Source organism: Oncorhynchus mykiss, chromosome 4 (genome assembly GCF_057628025.1).
Source record: "Oncorhynchus mykiss isolate SJ-2025 chromosome 4, ASM5762802v1, whole genome shotgun sequence".
Classification (NCBI taxonomy): Eukaryota; Metazoa; Chordata; class Actinopteri; order Salmoniformes; family Salmonidae; genus Oncorhynchus; species Oncorhynchus mykiss.
In genome coordinates, this window is record NC_143025.1 from 41,032,668 (window position 1) to 41,059,301 (window position 26,634).

The 26,634-nt window shown below is 43.9% G+C and overlaps 1 protein-coding gene across 33 annotated transcripts in view; it reads left to right on the top strand.

Moving 5' to 3' along the window:
* Positions 1 to 26,634, top strand: part of LOC110521001 (dedicator of cytokinesis protein 7) — an 84,373-nt gene that overhangs the window by 45,480 nt on the left and 12,259 nt on the right. For 6 of the 33 annotated variants that reach the window (XM_090232020.1, XM_090232021.1, XM_090232024.1 and 3 more), the window contains 16 exons: positions 685 to 823; positions 1,022 to 1,210; positions 2,394 to 2,622; positions 2,888 to 3,052; positions 3,184 to 3,350; positions 12,325 to 12,420; positions 13,008 to 13,148; positions 13,359 to 13,472; positions 14,881 to 15,048; positions 16,815 to 16,954; positions 21,513 to 21,682; positions 21,975 to 22,147; positions 22,297 to 22,479; positions 25,247 to 25,382; positions 25,545 to 25,641; positions 25,986 to 26,003. In XM_090232020.1, coding sequence (XP_090088146.1) covers positions 685 to 823; positions 1,022 to 1,210; positions 2,394 to 2,622; positions 2,888 to 3,052; positions 3,184 to 3,350; positions 12,325 to 12,420; positions 13,008 to 13,148; positions 13,359 to 13,472; positions 14,881 to 15,048; positions 16,815 to 16,954; positions 21,513 to 21,682; positions 21,975 to 22,147; positions 22,297 to 22,479; positions 25,247 to 25,382; positions 25,545 to 25,641; positions 25,986 to 26,003 — 2,325 coding nt within the window. Of the gene's footprint in view, positions 1 to 684; positions 824 to 1,021; positions 1,211 to 2,393; positions 2,623 to 2,887; positions 3,053 to 3,183; positions 3,351 to 9,899; positions 9,999 to 11,162; positions 11,253 to 12,324; positions 12,421 to 13,007; positions 13,149 to 13,358; positions 13,473 to 14,880; positions 15,049 to 16,814; positions 16,955 to 21,512; positions 21,683 to 21,974; positions 22,148 to 22,296; positions 22,480 to 25,219; positions 25,383 to 25,544; positions 25,642 to 25,985; positions 26,004 to 26,634 lie in introns of all 33 variants that reach the window. The other 27 variants (XR_016495265.1, XM_036969140.2, XM_036969143.2 and 24 more) reach the window with 10 other exon arrangements.

Sequence of the window (26,634 nt, forward strand, 5' to 3'; positions counted from 1 at the left end):
TGATATTAAGATGTTGACAATGTGTATTAAAGATCTATTTAGGAAAAGTCAAGGACATGGAGGACACTAATTTAAAAATGGCAGAGTAACAAAACATGTACATTCGTTTTGCGTCCATATGACGCTCCTGGCTTTTCTAGTGTTAAGGTTTAACATAGTTAACTATAATTTTTTTTTATTATCACAGATTTGGAAAGGTTTCACCTTTGGATGTTTGGGGTTTAATTCCCTCGGCCTGTCCAATAATGTTATATTTTCCATTAGGGGGAAAGGTTGCTCAGGCTTCTTCGCTCCAAAGGATGTTTCTACCCTTTATCCACAAACAATCTATTTTGTCTTCTCCATGAGAAAAAGGCTTGCTCTGTACTAATTTAGATGTTTTTTTTTCTATAGCTATTAACCCCTTGCTTCTGTCTTTGGAGTCTTTAGTGTGTTGTTTATTCCTATAAACCTCTGCCCTAACCAACCGTGACATTTAGATGCTTATTCCTGTTCCTTTTACAGCCCTAACTGACCAGGACTCTGTAATGGCTGATGTGCTTCTCAGATCCTCGGACTTCTCCATACTCCTTTTAGATGTCTATTCCTATACGACCCCAGTCTTTCCCAGACGTTTATTTCTTATGAAGCCCTAACCAACCATTAAATCAACTCTGTGCGTAATGGTTGTTGTGTTTCCCCCAGGTCCCCAGACTTCCATGATGAGGTGAAGATCAAGCTGCCGGCTTCTCTGACTGACCACCACCACATCCTGTTCACTTTCTACCATGTTAGCTGCCAGCAGAAACAGAACACCCCTCTGGAGACCCCCGTGGGATACACGGTAACTACTGCACATGTATGCATATGTGCGCACATATGCACAAACGCATGCGCACATGTGCACGGGCATGTCACACGCGTGTGTGTGTGTGTGTGCATGCAAATGCACACACACCGTTTCACACGCACCACACACACGCACATGCCTTTTGCTTTTCAGGCCCTAATCATCTGTATTTCTCTCCTTCTCTCTCCTTAGTGGATTCCTATGCTGCAGAACGGTCGTCTGCGTACAGGAAACTTCTGTCTGCCTGTGTCTCTGGAGAAACCTCCTCAGTCCTACTCTGTTCTCTCCCCTGATGTTCCTCTACCTGGGATGAAATGGGTGGATAACCACAGAGGTGTTTTCAACGTTGAAGTGACATCCGTTTCCACTGTCCACACACAGGTATAGCCTACCACAACCAACATTTTCTAATTATGACATAACATTGAAGGTTGTGCAATGTAACATCAATATTTAGACTTAGGGTTGCCACCCATTCGATAAAATATGGAATGGTTCCGTATTTCACTGAAAGCATAAACGTTTTGTTTTCTAAATGATAGTTTTTGGATTTGACCACATTAAAGCCCTAAGGCTAGTATTTCTGTGTGTTATTATATTATAATTAAGTCTATGATTTGATATTTGATAGAGCAGTCTGACTGAGCGGTGATAGGCAGCAGCAGGCTCGTAAGCATTCATTCAAACAGCACTTTCCTGCGTTTGCCAGCAGCTCTTCACAATGCTTGAAGCACAGTGCTGTTTATGACTTCAAGCCTATTAACTCCCGAGATTAGGCTGGCAATATTGTAGTGCCTATAAGAACATCCATTAGTCAAAGGTATTTGAAATACAAATGCTATAGAGAGAAATAGTCCTATAATTCCTATAATATTAACTGGGAATACTGAAGACTCATGTTAAAAGGAACCACCAGCTTTCATATGTTCTCATGTTTTGAGCAGGGAACTTAAACATTCACTTTTTTTCATGGCACATATTACACTTTTCCTTTCTTCTCCAGCACTGTTTTTGCATTATTTAAAACATATTGTTTCATTATTTATTTGAGACTAAATTGAATTTATCTATTATATTAAGTTAAAATAAGTGTTAATTCAGTATTGTTGTAATTGTCATTATTACAAATATATATTAAATCAGCCATTTGCCATTGCTGATAAATATATAAATATATATGCTGATAAAGGGCTGATTTAATCGATATCTGCTTTTTTTGGTATTGCCGTTGAAAAAGCATGATCGGTCGACCTCTAGTCTGTTGTTCTTACCACAGAGCACACAGTTCAAGCACTTCTATTTTGCGGTGGAGTCTCAAATATTTATTTTATTAAAGCCAGGTTTTCTTTGTTACTGACTTCTCCCATCCCCCCCCCCATCTCTCTCTCTCTCTCTCTTTCTCTTTCTCTTTCTCTTTCTCTCTCTCTCTCTCTCTCTCTCTCTCTCTCTCTCTCTCTCTCTCTCTCTCTCTCTCTCTCTTTCTCTTTCTCTTTCTCTTTCTCTTTCTCTTTCTCTCTCTCTCTTTCTCTCTCTCTTTCCATCCCTCCCTCCCTCCTTCCATCAGGACCAGTACCTGGATAAGTTTTTTGCGTTGGTCCATGCCCTGGACCACATGTTCCCTGTGCGAATAGGAGACATGCGCATCATGGAGAACAACCTGGAGGAGGAGTTAAAGTCCAGCATCGCCGCGCTGAACTCCTCCCAGCTGGAGCCCATCGTCCGCTTCCTCCACCTCCTATTGGACAAGCTGGTGCTGCTGGTGGTGCGGCCGCCCGTCATATCAGGACAGATAGGTACCGCATCCAGGCTCATAGGAACTGTAGCCTTTCAATCAGTTCATTTAAATAATTGTATTCCGTCAGTCATCTAACCTTCCAAATGATTAACAATAATAGGAAGATCATAAATGACACACAAATATTCAAAGTGCTCATATTTTAAGAACAAACCTGAAACGTGCCTTTGAACTTGATTTATTTGTGATGCCATTGAACTGGCACTGAATAAAACGACTGCACTATCTGGTCCTAAATGTGTTGTCCATGTTTGTATGTGTAGTGAACCTGGGCCAGGCGTCGTTCGAGGTGATGGCGTCCATAGTGAACCGGCTTCATAAGTACTTGGATACTAGTCAGGACATGCACGGCAGAAATAGCCTGCTCTCCTCTTATGTATACTATGTCTTCCGCCTGCCTAACATGGACCCCAACTCCCCCTCTCCAGGTACCTTAGATTTATTTTTTTGTTTTACCCGTTTTACTTCTATTAAAATTGATTAAATTGTAATCGCCATTACATTTGTTGTGGAGCAATAATTACTATTTTCTTCTCTTCCATGTGTGCGTTTGTCTTAGGTCCAGGTCTGGGTGGTTCAGTCCACTATGCCACCATGGCCAGGTCCGCCCAGCGACCTGCCAGCCTAAACCTCAACCGCTCCCGTAGCCTTAGCAACAGTAACCCTGATATCTCTGGCACACCCACCTCCCCTGACGATGAGGTCCGATCCATCATCGGTAGTAAGGTAGGAGACACGTTACAGACCAGACATGGTTTACATTATGTTTCTCAGTTCTTTTGGGGTGTAGTCAGTCCACTATGCATCAATGGTGCAGTGTTTTCCAATAGCGCCAGCCGTCGGCTAATCAGACAGTTACAAACTCATTTTGAGCCGGCTACTTTTTCCACTTTATATTAACTAGGCTACTTTTCATTTCAAACTTTCAAATCGCTAGTCTGTCGCACCCTTTCCCGCTAGAATGAACGATATGCATCTTCTAGCGATCTATTGGGGTGCCGCCGCCGTGCTGAAGTTTGCAGGTCTGAGTGTCTCGTTAGTCAGTGTAGCCTACCGACTCGCATCGGTGAGAGAGACGTTCATTTGCATAGGCTATCGGTAGGCTTTTTGGAAATTATCTGCAAATAAATTATGAAAACATTAGATGGTGAATCATCACTGCAGGAACAATAGGTAGTGGAGAGCCTCATTCTGGTCCAAATATGATCATGTGGGCCCTCGCGCAATCCAGGCATTGAAACGGAATTCAACAATATAAAAAAACAACAACACAATGACCTTAGTAGGGAATCAACTAAATGTATAGGAAATGTATACATTTCTCCAAGTTTATTGTAAGTCATGAACAGAATGCATCATTGGTTCATATTTCCTGCTACTTTCTGAAGAGGCAATGAGAATGCCCCTGTCTCTGTGTGTACTGCACACTCGTCTACCGCTTTGTGTAGCTGTTAGTGATGATGCTAATGCAAACAGTCTTCTGGAAGTTAGAAAGGCTTTCCCAAAAACTTTCTCAATTACATTTTTACTGCAAAGTAGCCTATGCTTACCTGGCAGAATTATATCATGATTTGTTTTTGATTAATCCAGTGGGTATTTGTTTAATCTACCGCTACAAAAACACTGCTAAACAACAGCCGCTTGCTATGTGCGCACTTGAATTAAGGGTAACTACACCCCAAAAAATATATTTCTCCGATTTTCCCCAGACATCAAAAGGGGTCTCAGCATTGTTGTGGACTTAAATTAAGTTGTTGTTTTTCTATAAAAAAGGTGTAATTTTTGATAGCGGAAACATGGAAAAACATGTTGTTTGTGTGTTTGGGATCATTGTCATGCTTAAAGACCCAGCCACGTTTCATCTTCAATGCCCTTGCTGATGAAAGGAGGTTTTCACTCAAAATCTCACGATACATGGCCCCGTTCATACTTTCCTTTACACGAATCAGTCGTCCTGGTCCCTTTGCGGAAAACCTTCCCCAAAGCATGATGTTTCCACCCCCATGCTTCACAGTAGGTATGGTGTTCTTTGGATGCAACTCAGCATTCTTTGTCCTCCAAACACAACGAGTTGAGTTTTTACCAAAAAGTTATATTTTGATTTCATCTGACCATATGACATTCTCCCAATCTTCTTCTGGATCATCCAAATGCTCTCTAGCAAACTTCAGACGGGCCTGGACATGTACTGGCTTAAGCAGGGGGACATGTCTAGCACTGCAGGATTTGAGTCCCTGGCGGCGTAGTGTGTTACTGATGGTAGGCTTTGTTACTTTGGTCCCAGCTCTCTGCAGGTCATTCACTAGGTCCCCCCGTGTGGTTCTGGGATTTTTTGCTCACAGTTCTTGTGATCATTTTGACCCCACGGGGTGAGATCTTGCGTGGAGCCCCAGATCGAGGGAGATTATCAGTGGTCTTGTATGTCTTTCACTTCCTAATAATTGCTCCCACAGTTGATTTCTTCAAACCAAGCTGCTTACCTATTGCAGATTCAGTCTTCCCAGCCTGGTGCAGGTCTACAATTTTGTTTCTGGTGTCCTTTGACAGCTCTTTGGTCTTGGCCATAATGGAGTTTGGAGTGTGACTGTTTGGGGTTGTGGACAGTTGTCTTTTATACTGATAACAAGTTCAAACAGGTGCCATTAATACAGGTAACGAGTGGAGGACAGAGGAGCCTCTTAAAGAAGAAGTTACAGGTCTGTGAGAGCCAGAAATCTTGCTTGTTTATAGGTGACCAAATACTTATTTTCCACCATAATTTGCAAATAAATTCATTAAAAATCCTACAATGTGATTTTCTGGATTTGTTTTCTTCTAATTTTGTCTGTCATAGTTGAAGTGTACCTATGATGAAAATTACAGGTCTCTCTCATCTTTTTAAGTGGGAGAACTTCCACAATTGGTGGCTGACAAAATATTTTTTTGCCCCACCTTTTATTTAACTAGGCAAGACAGTTAATAACTATTTTATTTTTACAATGATGGGGGCTGGGGTTAAAAATAAAATATAGTACAAAACACACATCACGACAAGAGATGACACCACACCACTACATAAAGAGAGGCCTAAGACGACAACCTAGCATAGCAGCAACACATGACAACACAGCATGGTACTGTAGCAACACCACATGACAACATGGTTGCAACACAAAATGGCAGCAGCACAAAACATGATACAAACATTATTAGGCACAGACAACAGCACAAACCTTTATTTAACTAGGCAAGTCAGTTAAGAACAAATTCTTACTTTCAATGACGGCCTAGGAACAGTGGGTTAACGGCCTTGTTCAGGGGCAGAATCTTTGGTTATAGTCACAGCCGTGTATACTGCTCCCCCAGGCCAATACTATGGCGTCCCTCAAGGAACTACACTGGACTTGCAAACTGGAAACCTCATCCTGGGCCGCATTTATTGTAGCTGGGGATTTTAACAAAGCAAATTTGAGGAAAATAATACCGAAGTTCTGTCAACACATTGATTGTATTACTCGCTCTGGAAAAACACTGGACCACTGCTACTCCCCCTTTCGAGATGCCTAAAAGGCCCCTCCCCCACCCTCCCTTCGGCAAATCCGATCACAACTCCATTTTGCTCCTCCCTTCCTATAGGCAGAAACTCAAACAGGAAGTACCCATGCTAAGGTCTATTCATCGCTGGTCTGACAAATAGGAATCCACGCTTCAAGATTGTTTTGATCACACGGACTGGGATATGTTCCAGGTATCCTCTGAGAATAACATTGACGTATACACGGACACGGTGACTGAGTTCATCAGGAAGTGTATAGGGGATGTTGTTCCCACTGTGACTATTAAAACTTAACCAAACCAGAAACCGTGGATAGATGGCAGCATTCACTCAAAACTGAAAGCACAAACTACTGCATTTAACCATTTGCAAGGTGACTGGGAATATGGACAAAAAAACACATGTAGTTATAAGGCAATCAAACAGGCAAAATATCAGTACAGAGACAAAGTGGGGTCTTAATTCAACGGCTCAGACACGTATGCGGCAGGGTCTACAGACAATCATGGATTACAAAAGGAAAGCCAGCCACGCCGCGGACACCGATGTCGTGCTCCTGGACAAGCTAAACACCTTCACCTGGTTTGAGGATAACAGTGTCACCAATGTGGCCGTATCCTCAGACAATACGCAGACCAGCTAGTTGGAGTGTTTACGGACATATTCAATCTCTCCCTTTCCCCTTACTGCTGTCTCCACTTGCTTCAAGATGTCTACCATTGTTCCTGTACCCAAGAAAGCAAAGATAACTGAACTAAATGACTATGGCCCCATAGCACTCACTTCTGTCATCATTACATTCTTTGAGAAGCTAGTTAAGGATCATATCACCTCTACCTTACCTGACACCCTAGACCCACTTCCCACCCTAGACCCACTGAGACCTGTTTGCTTTACTGCCTCAATAGATCCACAGACGATTACCAACAATGACAAGACAGCCTACAGGGAGGAGGTGAGGGCCTTGGCGTAGTGATGCCAGGAAAATAACCTCTCCCTCAACGTCAGAAAAACGAAGGAGCTGATTGTAGACTTCAGGAAACAGCAGAGAGAGCACACCCCTATCCACATCGACGGGACCGCAGGGGAGAAGGTGGAAAGCTTCAAATTCCTCGGCGTGCACATCAGCTTTATATGCATCTCTGTGTGTTGAGTAGAGTTGATCTATAGTTTTTTTTGCCTTTAGTTGCACAGGAGATATACTGGTAGAAATGAGGGAAATGGTTTCCCTGTATTAAAATCCCCGGACACAAGGATACATCTGGGTGAGCATTTTCTTGTTCGCTTATGGTTTTAGTACCAGCATCGGTTTGTGGTGGCAAATAGATGGCTACGAAAAATATAGATAAACTCTCTTGATAAATAGTGTGGTCAGCTTATCATGAGGTATTCTAACTCCGGTAAAGCAGAACCTTGAGACTTCCTCAATATTCGATATCGCACACCAGCTGTTTTGACGAAGATACACCCTCCCCTCAGCTTACCTTAGGCAGCTGTTCTGTTCTGCCGATGTATGGAAAAAACAGCTAGATTTATATTTTCCATGTCCTTGTTCCGACACGAAGCGGTGACACGTAGGTTATATGTTTTTCAGATCACATGAATAGGATCATCTCTAATGGAGCTCATCCAGTTTATATTCCAATGATTTCATGTTCGCCAATAGAATGGAGGGTAATGGCGAATTATCCACTCACTGTCTTGTTAGATATCCTGCATGCCAACCTCTGTCGCCGCCTCCTCCGAGTGACGGGGATTATGTCTGGGATGAACATTATGTCCTTTGGCTCCTATTCGTTGAAATAGAAGTACTCATCCAAACCGAGGTTCGTAATCGCTGTTATGTACAAAACATTTTCGGATCAGCACGATAATATAATACAAAAATAACACAATTGGTCAGCCTTCCCCTCTGGCGCTATTATTAGATTAAATCATTTCGCTGTATATTTTGGATGGAATCAGTTCACCGGAGGCCACCAAAATAGAGCTCCTTCTGCAAAGAAATATTAAAACACTGATGTTGTTTTACTTTTCAATAAGAAACTAAACTATAGTTCAGTTGCAGTCTGAATTATGTTATATGGGACATATTTTAGATTATAAACTGGGTGGTTCGAGCCCTGAATGCTGATTGGCTGACAGCCGTGATATATACAGTGCTTTCGGTATTCAGGCCCCTTGACTTTTTTCCACGTTACAGCCTTATTCTAAAATTGATTTAAATAAAGAAATCAACACAGAATACCCCATCATGAGAAAGCGAAAACATGTTTTTATACATTTTTGCAAACGTTTTATATTTTTTACCAAAGTATTCAGACCCTCTGCTATTAGACTCGAAATTCAGCTCCGGTGCATTCCGTTTCCATTGATCATCCTTAACCTCTCTGGGATCGTTCGGGACGCTAGCGTCCCTCCTCGCCAACAGCCAGTGAAATTGCAGGGCGCCAAATTCAAAACAACAGAAATCTCATAATTAAAATTCCTCAACCATACAAGTATTTTAAGATGTTTCTACAACTTGATTGTAGTCCACCTGTAGTAAATTCAATTGATTGGACATGATTTGAAAGGCACTTGTCAATATAAGGTCCCAGACTTGACAGTGCATGTCAGAGCAAAAACCAAGCTATGAGGTCGAAATAATTATCTGTATAGCTCTGAGACAGGATTGTGTCAATGGTCTTACTGACAGAGCTCTAGATTTCCTCTGTGGAAATGGGAGAACCTTCCAGAAGCACAACCATCTCTGAAGCATTTCACCAATCCGGCATTTATGGTAGAGTGGCCAGATGGAAGCCACTCGCACAGCCCTCATTTACATGGATTCACTGACTTCAAAGAGGATTGGATTGAAAACCCCCACTGTTTCTGCCTCCACATAAGCGTTCACTGTACCACTGTATCACTTACTGTACACTATGAACCTGAAAGCAGCATTTCTCAACTGTGTGATTGTCAACCCTATAGCTGATGGACAAACATCAGCAGGGAACACCTTATCTCTGTAACCCCTGTATTGGCAACCTGACACACAGAAGAGAGAGGGTAACCTCCGCGACGAAGGCATAGCAAAGCATACAGTGGCACACTTTTAGTAAAGTTAAACAATCTTCATGGCTCTGTTAGTTGGGTCATTTCCAGGGGTATCCAAGTGTATTGCAGAGACACTTTGTAAATTAGTTAATAGCATGGACTTTTTCTCTAATGCAGCCATATAAATCGTCAAATTACTTAGTTTGACCCCAAAAGTACTTAACAGATGAGTGAGGGATGAACACTCCCTTCTCGGTCTTTCTGAATAGTCTGGTCTAACGTGATGGATGCTACCCCCATAGAAATAGAATATCCACCCATGATGGCACATCGACTTGAATGGAGATTCCTGTTCAAGGTATCCTAGTGATTCTAGTTCTATGGCTTCCCCTGTGTGATGAATGATACCTACAGTATAATGCTACCTAACCTGTATTCTTATTTCTGAACCAAGGGTGCAGATTATTATGGGATATGCAATCTAATCTGTTCATGCATTTCTGTTTTCATGAATCAGGAGTTTCTAATGAAATTATTTCAGATCTTTAACTAACTGACTTTATTATTCCGCCTTGCTGCTTACGATTCAATCATCTTAACTGTTAACCTCTATGCTATTCCTTCCTCCCCTGTGCTGCTCTGTCCGCTTGTGGCTCCCTTAATCTTGCCTACCCTTTGACTTGGGACCCTTGATGTCTCAGGGCCTAGACCGCTCCAACTCCTGGGTGCACACCATGCGGTGTAAGAGCACCCCTTGGAGATCCAGCCACGGTTCTGCCTCTGACACCGACACCATGCAGGTGCTTCAACAATAACTCCCTTCCTCTCCCAACAAAAAAATACATCACCGTCACTCCCTACCCTTCTTAACCCGCACCTCAACCACCCCGCACCTCACCTACACGCTCTACCAGACTTAGGAAGTCAAAGCTGCCTCTATGAACCTTAAACCGCCATCTTTAGTTCCTTCTTCTTTAGTTATTTCCCTTCTTGTCATCCTTTCTGTTTTTACACAACACCTTTCTCTCTCCATTTTGCTGTAGAAGAAACATCTATGCCCATTCTGAAGTCGTGGCATTGTCACTGTCTTGAAACGAGTGCGGAAGGATTTCTCACTGCACTTACTAATACCCCTAGTGTAGGAGAGGTGTTGCATGTACATTGCGGCCAACTTCCAGCCAAGACCCATGTGACTCCGTTTGTGCCATTTTTCTTTTCTCATACTTGAAATCGATACAATTTTTATTGGCAATCCCAGAGGCGTGCTTCATTTTCCCAACATTCATTTTAATTGGCTTTCTTCACCCTGTCCTGTTTCATTTTCACCATGATCATTTAAACCCATGCATGACCTACGACTAATCTCATTCAGCGTGTGGGATGGGCTTGATATGGAGTGTGCTGGGTGGGTTTGGGAGTGACTGCGAGTGTGTACGTGCTTGTCTTTGTCCTTTTTTTTTGTCTGTGTTGTGATTATGGTTGTCGTCATTCAGTTGTCATGAAGGGTGTTTTGTGGCTCTAGTCATGTCCAAAGATTCAGTAAAAACAATCCTATATGCATTTTTATTTAACTGAGGTAAGTTGTACGCACAAGTTAACCCACTTCTGGGGTGTTTGTTGTCATTTCCCCCCCCCCACATTTAATACTGTGCACGAACTGCATGTCTAGGGGCAGTTTTTCCACTTGTATAAAATGTATCTAATGAGGTGTGTAAGAAATGTAAATATGAGGGAACTCACACACTGCACTTCTACATTGCTACTGTATGTTTTTGTATACTGTAGTTTAGATTATGATGTTTTGTGTGATTTATTTGTGCTCATGTTTGTTAATTGTGTGTGAGAGAGGGATTCTGCTGCAGACACATCTCCTTGGGTTGAGAAGGTGCTACAGTTAGACCCCACACCTGTTGACCCTCACTAACCTGTTGTTGTTGTCACCGTCCCATCCATCCCACCCGTAGGCCATGGAGCGCTGTGGCAACCGCATGTCTTCGCACACTGAGAGCGCCAGTTTCTTGCAAACTTTAACAGGACGGTTACCCACCAAAAAGGTATCTGCCACTGTCTACACCGGGGGAGGGGAGGAGCCATGCAGAATTGCCCCCTCAACTTATTCGCCTGTCTGTCTGTTTGGATGTGTGCCTCTTGTTTGGATGGTGTATTTGGGGGATTGTGGTCTTTTTGGATGTAGAGCAGGGATGGGCAACTTTGATGGGGTTGGGGACCCCAAAAAAATCTGTACTCCCAATGAGGGGCCACAGTGGCTTGCAGGTCTGCATACCTAAATCCATACACACACATTTGTGGACCCCAGGAAGAGTAGCTGCTGCTTCTGGAAAAGATCATGGGGATCTAAATAAGCATGCGGCCCTAAGTGACATTTTGTTTGGGGGGGTCCCCCCACCTTGCGAGCAAAACATTTTTGCAGCCCCCCTCTTGACAGTTGAGAGAATTTTTGTTTTATTAGTTAATTTCCTGTAATTCTACACATTTTGCCATAGGGAGGAGAGAATTGTTTGCAATTTTTAATATGATATCTGATTGAGTGACTAACAAAATCCATGGGGGACCCCTGGTTGGTAATTCAACTGTGATTACCTCAGGTTTAGATAGCTGGCGAGACTAACTTACCGATCTAAAAAAATATATATATATATATATGTTAGCTGACATGGGCTAATTGAGTGACTCGGTGACTGACATAACAGGGGAAAAACTGTGATGCTCAACCACATTTTGAAATTTCACCTTGTGTATTCTAACTCTAACCAGTAAGTCGAGGCCTCGACTGACAAAAGGGGTGTCGCTGGACTGCAGTTGCCCTTCCCTGATGTAGAGTGTAGATGTCCCACCTCTTGGCTGTGATTTGAACTGTGTGTGTGTGTAATGTACCACTAACTATAGCACTTTTACTCTTGTTCCGGGAAACGGCACATACTTTTATTTTTATATATTTAGATTTTAATGAAGGCTCCCTTTTCAGTGTTACTACCAACAACAGGTGCCCCAAGTGGATTATTTCATTTTTTTGAGCAAATATTACATGATTCAGATAAGCTCAAACTAAATTGATGTGTGTGCCTAACTGTCTGGTCTGTGTGTCTCCATCTCTCTGTGTCTCAGTTGTTCCACGAGGAGCTGGCCCTACAGTGGGTGGTGAGTAGTGGCATCGTCAGGGAGGGAGCTCTACAACAGGCCTGGTTCTTCTTTGAGCTCATGGTAAGACTACACACAGCTGCATCTCTGGCGCCCTTTTCACACTACTAAGCTGTGCCAACCTGTACTGCTCTGGCCTGGTTGCATTTCCACCATAATTGCTTGGTTAGTTTTAAAAACTGATTTTAAGAAGATAAATTGTAGAACTATGTGGCATAGACTTAGACATCACTGTGTCTGTCCCATTATGGAGTCTGTGAGCGCATGGGCAGCACCATTGAGGACATCTTCATTTTGATGTAGTACATTTTCTTCTACTACTTGAGTTGGTAAACAAACTGAAAATGTGCGTACTGCCACCTGTGGTGTGTTGTTTGAACAGGTATCATGCCAAGGTTGGCGATGTATTGCCACCTGCAGTTATGGAATGTTTACTCACAAGTGCAATTCATTGGCTGATCCTTCTTGATGACCTGGATGGAATTATGTGATCCTTCCTTAACCCATATGAAGTTTCATACAGTTACTACTTCAAAATGGTGAAAGTCCTCAATGGCGCTGCCCATGCTAAAACAAGCTTTTGGGCCCTAGCGTCCTCTTTCATCTGCTATTGTTGGGCCCTGTCTCACCTTGATGACCTCACTCCTCAGGTGAAGAGCATCATCCACCACCTGTACTTCACCGACCGGCTAGAGTCGCCCAGAAAGAACCGTTTCCCTGAGCGCTTCATGGATGACATCACAGCCCTGGTCAGCACCATCGCTGGGGACATTGTCTCACGCTTTCAGAAGGTAGGAGTGAAAATTTGAGTAAACTTTGTCACCAGCATAGGACACACGCGACACTACAGATCAGGCTTACATCAACACAGCAGTTTCTAATGCCTCTAACCACACAGATACTTCAAATAAATTGACCTTTTCTGGTTCTGAGTAAATCAGATGGAGCAGTGTTCTCGAGACTTTACCCTGACCTCTGACCCTGTGTTTATGTCCAATCAGGACCTGGAGTTGGTGGAGCGTCTGAACACCAGCCTGGCCTTCTTCCTGAATGACCTGCTGTCTGTCATGGATCGAGGCTTTGTCTTCTCCCTCATCAAGACATACTGGAAACAGGTACTGGGAGAGGGAACCTACCCACTTAGCACCCCAACAGCACCTCAATGACAACATCCTTGTAGAATCTGCTTTCATTTAAAAGGCTTGGTGATGAAACCACTATGATCGATTACAGAGTGACTTTGTGCACAGGATTTCGGAAGTAACGCTACAGTAGCTATCCTGCCAATTATCAATCCTGCTATCCTGCCCAAATGATTACCGCTCTGTAGCACTCACGTCGGTATCCATGAAGTGCTTTGAAAGGCTGGACATGGCTCACATCAACACCATCATCCCGGAAACCCTAGACCCACTCCAATTCGCGTACCTGTTCCAACAGATCCACAGATGACGCAGTCTCAATCACACTCTTCACTGCCCTTTCCCACCTGGACAAAGGAACACCTATGTGAGTATGCTGTTCATTGACTACAGATCAGCGTTCAACACCATAGTGCCCTCAAAGCTCATCACTAAGCTAAGGCCAATGTTACTAAACACCTCCCTCTACAACTGGATCCTGGACTTCCTGACGGGCCGCCCCCAGGTGGTAAGGTTAGGAAACAACACATCTGCCACGCTGATCCTCAACATGGGGGCCCCTCAGGGGTGCGTGCTTAGTCCCCTCCTGTACTCCCTGTTCACCCACGACTGCGTGGCCAGGCACGACTCCAACACCATTACGTTTGCTGATGACACAACAGAGGTAGGCCTGATCACCGACAACAGTGAGACAGCCTATAGGGAGGAGGTCAGAGACCAGGCCAGGACAACATCCTCTCCCTCAATGTGAGCAAGACGAAGGAGCTGATCGTGGACTACAGGAAAAGGCGGACTGAACAAGCCCCCATCAATATTGACTGGGCTGTAATGGAGCGGTTCTCTCTGCTACCACTGTTCTCTCTGCTACCACACGGCAAGCGGTACCGGATCGCCAAGTCTAGGTTCCAAAGGCTCCGTAACAGCTTCTACCCCCAAGCCATACGACTGCTGAACAATTGATCAAATTGCCACCTGGACTATTTACATTGAAACACCTTTGTTTTTACACTGCTGCTACTCGCTGTTTATTAACTATGCATAGTCACTTTACCCCTACCTACATGTACAAAATAATTTGACTAACCTGTACCCCCACACATTAACTCGTTACCGGTACCCCCTGTATATAGCCTCGTTATTTTATTGTGTTACTTTTTTTAACTCTTTCTTGAATTGCATTGTTGGTTAATGGCTTGTAAGTAAGCATTTCACGGTAAGGTCTACTACACCTGTTGTATTCGGAGCACGTGACATAAGATTTGATTTGAATTACAGTATTGGATATCACTTCACTGACTTGGAGTAAAGGGCCTCAACAGTGCTTCTCCATCAAACCCCGTTTTGGGCACTTTTCTAGACCTCATTCCATGTCTTTCCCCAGGTGTCCACTAAGCTGTACATGCTGCAGAACCCGACTCTGGAGTCCCTGAGACTCGACTTCCTGAGGATCGTCTGTAGTCACGAGCACTATGTCACACTTAACCTGCCCTGCAGTCTCCTCACGCCTCCCGCCTCGCCTTCACCCAGCGTGTCATCCGCAACCTCACAGGTCAGCTATACACCATACATACACACTGGACACACACATACAGCTGAAGTCGGAAGTTTACATACAGCTTAGCCAAATACATTTAAACTCAGTTTTTCACAATTCCTGACATTTAATCCTAATAAAAATTCCCTGTCTTAGGTCAGTTAGGATCACCACTTTATTTTATGAATGTGAAATGTCAGAAAAATATTGGAGTGATTTATTTCAGCTTTTATTTCTTTCAGCACATTCCCAGTGGGTCAGAAGTTTACATACGCTCAATTAGTATTTGGTAGCATTGCCTGTAAATTGTTTAACTTGGGTCAAAGGTTTCATGTAGCCTTCCACAAGCTTCCCACAATAAGTTGGGTGAATGTTGGCCCATTCCTCCTGACAGAGCTGGTGTAACTGAGTCAGGTTTGTAGGCCTCCTTGTACACGACAACGCTTTTTCAGTTCTGCCACACAAATTTTCTATAGGATTGAGGTCAGGGCTTTGTGATGGCCACTCCAATACCTTGACTTTGTGGTCCTTAAGCCATTTTGCCACAACTTTGGAAGTATGCTTGGGGTCATTGTCCATTTGGAAGACCCATTTGTGACCAAGCTTTAACTTCCTGACCGATGTCTTCATATGTTGCTTCAATATATCCACATAACTTTCCCTCATGTAGTCATCTATTTTGTGAAGTGCACCAGTCCGTCCTGCAGCAAAGCACCCCCACAATATGATGCTGCCACCCCAGTGCTTCACGGTTGGGATGATGTTCTTCGGCTTGCAAGCCTCCCCCTTTTCCCCCCAAACATAACGATGGTCATTATGGCCAAACAGTTCTAGTTTTGTTTCACCAGACCAGAGGACTTTTCTCCAAAAAGCACGATCTTTGTCCACATGTGCAGTTGCAAACTGTAATCTGGCTTTTTTATGGCGGTTTTTGAGCAGTGTCTTCTTACTTGCTGAGCGGCCTTTCAAGTTATGTCGATATAGGACTCGTGGACATCGACACTTTTGTACCTGTTTCCTCCAGCATCTTCACAAGGTCCTTTGCTGTTGTTCTGGGATTGATTTTCACTTTTTGCACCAAAGAACGTCCATCTCTAGGAGACAGATTGCGTCTCCTTCCTGTGCGGTATGACGGCTGCGTGGTCCCATGGTGTTTATACTTGCGTACTATTGTTTGTACAGATGAACGTGGTTCCTTCAGGCATTTGGAAATTGCTCCTAGGATGAACCAGACTTGTGGATGTCTAAAAAAAAAACAAATCTAAGATCTTGGCTGCTTTCTTTAGATTTCCCATGATGTCAAGCAAAGAGGCACATGAGTTTGAAGGTAGGCTTTGAAATACATCCACAGGTACACCTCCAATTGACTCAAATTATGTAAATTAGCCTATCAGAAGCTTGTGAAGCCATGACATCATTTTCTGGAATTTTCCAAGTGTTTAAAGGCACAATCGACTTAGTGTATTTAAACTTCTGACCCACTGGAATTGTGATACAGTGAGTTATAAGTGAAATAATCTGTCTGTAAATGACTGGTGTCATGCACAAAGTAGATCTCCTAACTGACTGGCCAAAACTATAGTTTGTTAACAAGAAATGTGTGGAGTGGTTGAAAAACGAGTTTTAATGACTCCAACCTAAGTGTATGTAAACTTCCAACTTCAACTGTATATACGCACCAGATATACGCACGCACACACGTCCTGGAGTAGTAAGTGGTGTGTGGACAATTTCTCTAAATCATCCCCTGCTTCTGTTTCTCACTCTCTCCATCTCCACAGAGTTCTGGCTTCTCTACCCATGCCCAGGACCAGAAGATTGCCAACATGTTTGAGTTGTCTGTCCCCTTCAGAGAGCAGCACTACCTGGCTGGTCTGGTGCTGACTGAACTGGCTGTCATCCTGGACCCAGAGGGCGAAGCGTCAGTAATCGTAAACTGTGTTACTGTCTGTGTGTTTGTGTGTGATAGGGAGACCGAGAGGTTATGTCATTTGTCTCCTTTGTCGCTCTCGGTCATTCTCGAGGCAGGCTCCTAGGTGGTTAGTACATTGTTACTGTGTGTGAGGGGTACTGTGGTCACTTGAACCTCATGTTTATCTCGGTCATTCTGTACTGTCTGAAGGTCTAGGGGGTACTGTGGTCACTTGGACCTCATGTTTCTCTCGTCATTCAGTACTGTATGAAGGTTTAGGGGAGTACTATGGTCACATGGACCTCACGTTTCTGTTGTCATTCTGTACTGTCTGAAGGTCTAGGGGGGTACTGTGGTCACATGGACCTCATGTTTCTCTTGGTCATTCTATACTTTCTGAAGGTCTAGGGGGGTACTGTGTGTGATGTGCTATTGAGAAAGTGTCTCTCCTTTGACCTATATTGTGTTTCTTTGTCATTCTCGACACTCAAGGCTAAGGGGCAGTACAATGTGTGAGTGACTGTTAATAAGCGGGGTTATCGTTCATCTGACTTATACAATGAGTGTTCAAAATATTAAGAACACTTTCCTAATATTGAGCTGCACCGCCCCCTTTGCCCTCAGAACAGCTTACATTTTTTCGGGGCATGGACTCTACAGGTTGTCGAAAGCGTTCCACAAGGAGGCTGGCCCATGTTGACTCCAATGCTTCCCAAAGTTGTCAAGTTGGCTGGATGTCTTTTGGGTGGTGGACCATTCTTGATACACAAAAATTGAAATTGTTGAGCGTGAAAAACCCAGCAGCGTTGCAGTTCTTGACACAAACCTACAAAAATTACAATGTGAACATCTGCCCCATATAGTGTCAGTTCAAAAGCCCAGCTAATGATGGTATTGGACTTTTTCCCATATAGCCTATGCATGGTCCATATTATCAGGTATGTTATTAGCAGGAAGCGTTATCACTTGTAGCCCAACTGATGCAGCATAGTGGCTATAAATAAATAGGCTGAAGCATGGAGTAGCCTATCTGCATTTACCCTACTGAGCTTATCATTAGATAGATCCCAAATATGATATTTTAACAAGTTAGCATCCTATTGATGCATTTTATGTCCCAAAAGACTTGCATAAACACATTGAATGTAATGTAGGCCTACCTGTTAGGGTAACTTGGGGTAAACTTTCCCTGGGGTATCACTGTGTGTACTTCTTACCGAAACCACCATGTCACCCCCCCAACAAATCAAATCACACTTTATTTGTCACATGCGCCGAATACAACAAGTACACACCTTTAAAAAATAAAGTAAAAAATAATTAAAAGTAACACAAAAGAACAATAACGAGGCTATATAAAGGGGGTACCTAGTCAGTGTGCTGGGGTACAGGTTAGTTGAGGTAATTTGTACATGTAATTAGGGGTGAAATTACTATGCATAGATAATAAACAATGAGTAGCAGCAGTGTACAAAAAAAATGTGGGGGGAAGGTGGTGTCAATGTAAATAGTCTGGTGGCCATTTCATTAATTGTTCAGCAGTCTTATGGCTTGGGGGTAGAAGCTGTTAAGGAGCCTTTTGGTCCTAGACTTGGTGCTCTGGGACCACTTGCCGTGCGGTAGCAGAGAAAACAGTCTATGACTTTGGTGACTGGAGTCTCTGACAATTTTATGTGCTTTCCTCTGACACCGCCTAGTATATAGGTCCTGGATGGCAGGAAGCTTGGCTCCACTGATGTACTGGGCCGTACGCACTACTCTCTGTAGCGCCTTACTGTCAGATGCCGAGCAGTTCTCTGACCTCCTCTCTATAGGCTGTCTCATTGTTGTCGGTGATCAGGCCTACCACTGTTGTGTCGTCAGCAAACTTAATAATGGTGTTGTAGTCGTGTTTGGCCATGCAGTCATGGGTGAACAGGGAATGTTTATCCTAAAAGTGCATCAACAACGTCGTCCCCACAGTGGAGTACAGGAAGGGACTAAGTACACACCCCTGAGGGTCCCCAGGATCAGCGTGGCAGACGTGTTGTTGCCTACCCTTACCACCTGGGGAGGCCTGTTTTGTGAAGTCCAGAATCCAGTTGCAGAGGGAGGTGTTTAGTCCTATGGTCCTTATCTAGTGATGAGCTTTGTGGGCACTATGGTGGTGAACACTGAGCTGTAGTCAATGAACAACATTCTCACATAAGTGTTCCTTTTGTCCATGTGGGAAAGGGCAGTGTGGAGTGCGATTGGTGGATCTGTTGAGGCGGTATGCATATTGGAGTGGGTCTAGGGTATCCGGGATTATGCTGTTGATGTCAGCCATTTCCAGCCTTTCAAAGCACTTCATGGCTACCGACGTGAGTGCCACGGGGTGGTTATCATTTAGGCAGGTTACCTTCATTTTCTTGGGCACAGGGACTATGGGGGTCTGCTTGAAACATGTAGGTATTACAGACTCGGTCAGGGAGAGGTTGAAAATGTCAATGGAGACACATGCCAGTTGGTCTGCGCATGCTTTGAGTACACGTCCTGGTATTCCATCTAGCCTTGCGGCTTTGTGAATGTTGACCTGTTTAAAGGTCTCACTCACATCGGCTACTGAGAGCGTTATGACACAGTCTCGTGTCACTGGGCAGCTTGCGTCTGGGTTTCCCTTTGTAGTCCGTAATAGTTTTCAAGCCCTGCCACATCCGACGAGCGTCAGAGCCGGTCTAGTATGATTCAATCTTTATCCGCTTTGCTTGTTTGATAGTTCTTATGAGGGCATAGCAGGATTTCATATAAGCGTCCAGATTAATGTCCCACTCCTTGAAAGTGGCAGCTCTAGCCTTTAGCTCGATGCGGATGTTGCCTGTAATCCACGGCTTCTGGTTGGGATATGTACGTACGGTCACTGTGGGGACGACGTTGTCGATGCACTTATTGATGAAGCCGATGACTGAGGTGGTATACTCCTCGATGAATTGGGACATGCTTAACACCCTGGCCATCCTACAATCTAAGCTAGATGCCCTCAATCTCACTCAAATTATCAAGGAACCTACCAGGTACAACCCTAAATCCGTAACCATGGGCACCCTCTTAGATATCATCCTGACCAACTTGCCCTCTAAATACACCTCTGCTGTCTTCAACCACGATCTCAGCGATCACTGCCTCATTGCCTGCGTGCGTAATGGGTCCTCGGTCAAACGACCACCCCTCATCACTGTCAAACACTCCCTAAAACACTTCAGCGAGCAGGACTTTCTAACCGACATGGCCTGGGTATCCTGGAAGGATATTGACCTCATCCTGTTAGTAGAGGATGCCTGGTTGCTCTTCAAAAGTGATTTCCTCTCCATCTTAATCAAGCATGCCCCATTCAAAAAAATTTAGAACTAAGAACAGATATAGCCCCTGTTTCACCCCAGACTGCCCTTGACCAGCACAATAACATCCTGTGGCATTCTGCATTAGCATCGAATAGCCCCAACGATATGCAACTCTTCAGGGAAGTCAGGAACCAATATTCTCAGTCAGTTAGGAAGGAGGAGGTGAGGGATCTCGGAGTGCGGTGTCAGGAAAATAACCTCACTCAACGTCAACAAATCAAAGGAGATGATCGTGGACTTCAAGAAACAGCAGAGGGTGCAACCCTTCATCCACATTGGCGGGACAGCAGTGGAGAAGGTGGAAAGTTTGAAGTTCCTAGGTGTATACATTACGGACAAACTGAAATGGTCCACCTTCACATACAGCGTGGTGAAAAGGGTGCAACAGTAACTCTTCAACCTCAGGAGGCTGAAGAAATTTGTCTTGTCACCTAAAACACTCACAAAAATTACCTAACCTCCAGGACACCTACAGCACCCGATGTCACAGGAAGGCCAAAGAAATCAAGGACATCAACCACCCGAGCCACTGCCTGTACACCCAGCTATCATCCAGAAGGCGAGGTCAGTACAGGTGCATCAAAGCTGGGACCGAGAGACTGGAAAAAGCTTCTATCTCAAAGCCATCAGACTGTTAAACAGCCATCACTAACATAAAGAGGCTGCTGCCAACATACAGACTCAAATCTCTGGCAACTTAAATAAATGGACTTAATAAAGGTATCACTAGTCACTTTAAATATCGACACTTTAATGTTTATATCCTACATTACTCATTCTATTCCATCTACTGCATCTTGCCTATGACGCACAGCCATCTCTCATCCATATATTTATATGTACATATTCTTTTTCATCCCTTTACATTTGTGTGTAGAGGTTTGTTTTTGTGAATTTGTTAAGATAACTTGTGAGATATTACTGCATTGTCGGAACTAGAAGCCAAGCATTTCGCAACACTTGCGTTAACATCTGCTAAGCATGTGTATGTGACCAGTAACATTTGATTTGATACCTCACGCTGTCTTTTGTTTACGCAAAAGTTTTTGTGTCAAAAATGACAAAATAATTGTTTAAAATTAGCATCAGCTAGAAACGCTATAATGCAATGCGTCAGAAAATTGTTTGGTCAATGTGTTTGGACTTGTCCCTGTCCAAATACACCAAGAAAACAACAACCTCTGCCTTTCTCCCTCCCTAACCTATAGGATGTTTGGCTTACATAAGAAGGTGATCAGTGTGGTCCATAACCTGCTGTCCAGCCATGACTCTGACCCCCGCTACGCTGACCCTGAGGTCAAGGCCCGTGTCGCCATGCTCTACCTGCCACTCATCGGCATCGTCATGGAAACGCTGCCCCAGCTGCACGACTTCACAGGTGGGTATAAATTCTACATTTAGCCTTCCATGTCCCAAACTTTCAGGAGTATTCTGAGTCTGTAGATATGTGGAGTTTATCCATACTTGAATGGCTGTGTGATTAGATTAAAGGGCTATCAGGTGGCTTTATAAGTCTTTGGGCATCCCACCGGTTCTGGTGCTGCTCAGGAAAAGCACATTAAACAATGTCTGCAACTCTGATGTGTGCTACTCCCGTCTAATTTTGTTTTGTGCTTGTTGATCCTGATTGGTTTCTCTCTCTCTCTCCCCCCCCCCCCTCATTTCTGTAGATTCTCATATCCAGTGGGGCCGCCCTGGGGGAGCTCAGGGGTCCGCAGATGGGGCCGGGGGGGATGAGTCTGTCGAGGACGGCAACGGCATGATCAGTCAGACTGTTGCCATGGCGATAGCGGGGACCTCATCTCCAATGTCCCGTCCCAGCAGCTTCCTGCTCAACCCACAGGCAACTACAATTCCTGTTCTCTCTTTCTCTATCCCTTCCTCGTCTCTTTCTTTCCTTCTGTTAAGTTCCCCCTTTCTACCTCTTTACTTTCATAACTCTGTTTTGCTCACCTTTTTTCCCTTGGTCTCTTCCCATCTCCCTCTCTCCAGGCCAGTCGTCCGCATGCCACCTTCTCAGCAGAGTCCAGTCGCAGTCTGTTGATCTGTCTGCTGTGGGTTCTGAAGAATGCAGATGAGTGTGTACTACAGAAGTGGTTCACTGACCTGTCTGTCTCCCAGCTCAACCGTCTGCTGGACATGCTCTACCTCTGTGTCTCCTGCTTCGAGTACAAGGTAACGTGACTCCTGGAGCACAGAAAAGGCATGCGCGTGTTGTAGATCTATTGTAGTAATGCCTCAATTCTGTAGAACCACGTCAAGTGTATTGCCTCACTTGACAGTCCATTATTTCGTGCCTGGATAAGACTGGGTGGAAAGAAACTTATTTCAAAAGGTTTTATTCATTTGTACTTCCCAGGCTCTTATGAGTTGGTTTTCAAATTGGTACATGTACAGTTGAAGTCAGAAGTTTACACACACCTCAGCCAAATATATTTAAACCCAGTTTTTCACAATTCCTGACATTAATCCTAGTAAAAATGACCTGTCTTAGATCAGTTAGGAACACCACTTTAGGAACACCACTTTAAGAACACCACTTTTTTAAGAATGTGAAATGTAATAGTAGAATGATTTATTTCAGATTTGATTTCTTTCATCACATTCCCAGTGGGTCAGAAGTTTACATGCACTCAATTAGTATTTGGTAGCATTGCCTTTAAATTGTTTTAACTTGGGTCAAACGTGGGTTAATTTTGGCCCATTCATCCTGACAGAGCTGATGTAACTGAGTCAGGTTTGTAGGCCTCCTTGCTCGCACACGCTTTTTAGTTCTGCCCACAAATGTTCTATAGGATTGAGGTCAGGGCTTTGTGATGGCCACTCCAATACCTTGACTTTGTTGTCCTTAAGCCATTTTGCCACAACTTTGGAAGTATGCTTGGGGTCATTTGTGACCAAGCTTTAACATCGCGTCAATATATCCACATCATTTTCCTGCCTCACAATGCCATCTATTTTGTGAAGTGCACCAGTCCCTCATGCAGCAAAGTACCCCCACAACATGATGCTGCCACCCCCGTGCTTCACGGTTGGGATGGTGTTCTTCGGCTTGCAAGCCTCCCCCTTTTCCTCCAAATATAACGATGGTCATTATGGCCAAACAGTTCTATTTTTGTTTCATCAGATCAGAGGGCATTTCTCCAAAAAGTACCATCTTTGTCCCCATGTGCAAACTGTAGTCTGGCTTTTTTATGGCGGTTTTTGAGCAGTGCCTTCTTCCTTGCTGAGCGGCCTTTCAGGTTATGTCAATATAGGACTTATTTTACTGTGGATATAGATATTTTTGTACCTGTTTCCTTCAGCACCTTCAGCACCCCATAGAACATCTTTGGAGTGGGTTGAAAGTCCGTGTTGCCCAGCAACAGCCCCAAAACATCACTGCTCTAGAGGAGATCTGCATGGAGGAATGGGACAAAATACCAGCAACAGTGTGTGAAAACCTTGTGAAGACTTACAGAAAACATTTGACCTCTGTCATTGCCAACAAAGGGTATATAACAAAGTATTGAGATAAACTTTTGTTATTGACCAAATACTTATTTTCCACCATCATTTGCAAATAAATTCATTAAAAATCCTACAATGTGATTTTCAGGATTTTTTTTTCTCATTTTGTCTGTCATAGTTGAAGTGTACCTATGATGAAAATTACAGGCCTCATCTTTTTAAGTGGGGAACTTGCACAATTGGTGGCTGACTAAATACTTTTTTGCCCCACTGTACAAGTATTTCACACCAATTTAAAGATACACTTCTTGTTAAACCCACCACAGTGTCTGATTTCAAATAGGCTTTTTTTTGTTCGATAATGTCCATAATTTATGTCCAAATAGCTCCTTTTGTTAGCGCGTTTGCTAATCAAATCCAAACTCACGAAGCGCGTTCACTAGGAGCAGACGAAATGTCAAAAAGTTCCGTTACAGTCCGTAGAAACATGTCAAACGAAGTATAGAATCACTCTTTAGGATGTTTTTAACATAAATCTTCAATAATGTTCCAACCGGAGAATTCCTTTGTCTCTAGAAAAGCATTGGAACAGAGTTCGCTCACATGAACGAGCGTCACGAGCTCAAGGCATTCTGGCAGCCATCTGACTCATTCCCCTCTCATTCACCCCCACCTCACAGTAGAAGCATCAAACAAGGTTCTGAAGACTGTTGACATCGAGTGGACGCCTTAGGACATGACCAATATCCCACTGTATCTTCAATAGGGAATGAGTTGAAAAACAACTAACCTCAGATTTCCCACTTCCTGGTTGTTGTTTTTTCTCAGGTTTTTGCCTGCCATATGAGTTCTGTTTTACTCACAGACATCATTCACACAGTTTTAGAAACTTCAGAGTGTTTTATATCCAAATATACTAATAATATGCATATATTTGCAACTGGTACTGAGGAGCAGGTAGTTTACTCTGGGTACATCTGCGCACCTTATTCGTCCAAGCTACTCAATACTGCCGCCAGCCATAAGAAGTTAAAGTCAACTTAGTGTACGTAAACTTCTGACCCACTGGAATTGTGATACAGTGAAATAGTCTGTCTGTAAACAATTGTTGGAAAAATTACTTGTCATGCACAAAGTAGATGTCCTAACCGTCTTGCAAACTATAGTTTGTTACAAGAAATGTGTGTAGTGGTTTAAAAACGAGTTTTAATGTCTCCAACCTAAGTGTATGTAAACCTCCGACTTCAACTGTGTGTGTGTGTGTCTTTCGGAGAGGTTGGGTTACAAGTGGAAGTATCAGTTGGACCTTGTGTGCAGTTGACTAATAAAGTAATCTTAATCGGAGAGCTTTCCTACTCTCTTCGGCTCACCTATAATCCATCTCTATTCCATTTTACCTCTCTTGCTGTGATGGTGTGGCGCAGTAACCCTGTGTAACTTCTCTCCATCCTCATTGTGGAAAAAGGCCCATGTTGTTTTCACCACCATGCAGGGGAAGAAGGCCTTTGAGCGCATGAACAGCCTGACCTTCAAGAAGTCCATGGACATGAAGGCCAAGCTGGAGGAGGCCATACTGGGGAGCATCGGGGCACGGCAGGAGATGGTCCGCCGCAGCAGGGGACAGCTGGGTACACACGGAACACACACGCACACACATTGGGAAAAGTGATCTGAAAATGACCATTCCATCTCTCTCGCCTTCACCTTCTCTTTCGTCCACATCTCCTCACCCTCTCTACGCCTTTGCCTAATTTTTCCCTTCTCTCCTCCTCTTATGTCGTCCCCCGTAGAGAGGAGTCCGTCAGGCAGTGCCTTCGGCAGCCAGGAAAACCTGCGCTGGAGAAAAGACATGACACACTGGCGCCAGCACAGCGAGAGGATGGACAAGTATGCTTACGCTTTTTACACACACACACACACATACACACACACAGAGCGCGAGATAGAGAGAGATGCATTGCCCACATCGCCATCTCACAATCCACTCGGGCCCTATAGTGGGCTTCTTAAAAGAAACAAGAATCTAGTTTGAACTGAACAAGCCCACACCGAGCGATATGGGTTGGATTCCTGATGCTACAACAGCAGAATACACGCTGATAGACCCTATCCTATTGTTTTTAGATGCTTAAAACGCCTGTAAGGCACATGCGTCTTTTTCCTCTGTCCCATTTAATCTGTTAACTCATTCCTCCGAATGTTCTCTCGTGTCTCACTGTGCCTCTGTATAGGAGCCACAGATCACTCAGGTATTGTATTGAATGGTCCCCCTGGAGTCAGTGTGCTGCAGTGCTCTGAGTTTCTCCTGCTGCTTTGGTGACCTGACTTATTACCTCCGAACCCTGACCTCTGACCCCCTAACCTCTCCTGTAACGGTGCTTGTGGTTTATGTCTGTCTGGCGCCTGCAGTGGGACTGCTGGTCCTTTAACCAGTGTGCAGTGCTCATTTGGGTTCTGACTGATGTGTGTCTATTCCCTATTCTGGGTTTAGATGGGTGAAATCGATGTGATTCTGTCGCAAATGGTAGGCTCTCAATTGGTTGATTCAGCATGTGTGACAATTTGCACAGTAGAAAATGTAGATGATTGCACAGCATGTGTACTTGCCAATTAGACCCGTTTGTAATACTGAATGTCCGTTAATCCCCCCCAAAAAATGGAAAAGCACTTTCATAGAAATCACATCTTCTATAGGTGTGGCCTCTACCCCTACCGCTCTCCATCCAACCAGTGCCCCCCTAACCTTCCTCCTGTCTTACCTCTGCTGCCTAACATGCTGACCACACCACTCGCGTCACGTGTGCGAACATTGCAAAATAAATGTACACATACATGTTATTCAATCATTGCAACCACATTGCTCTCAAGCGTCTACATGGC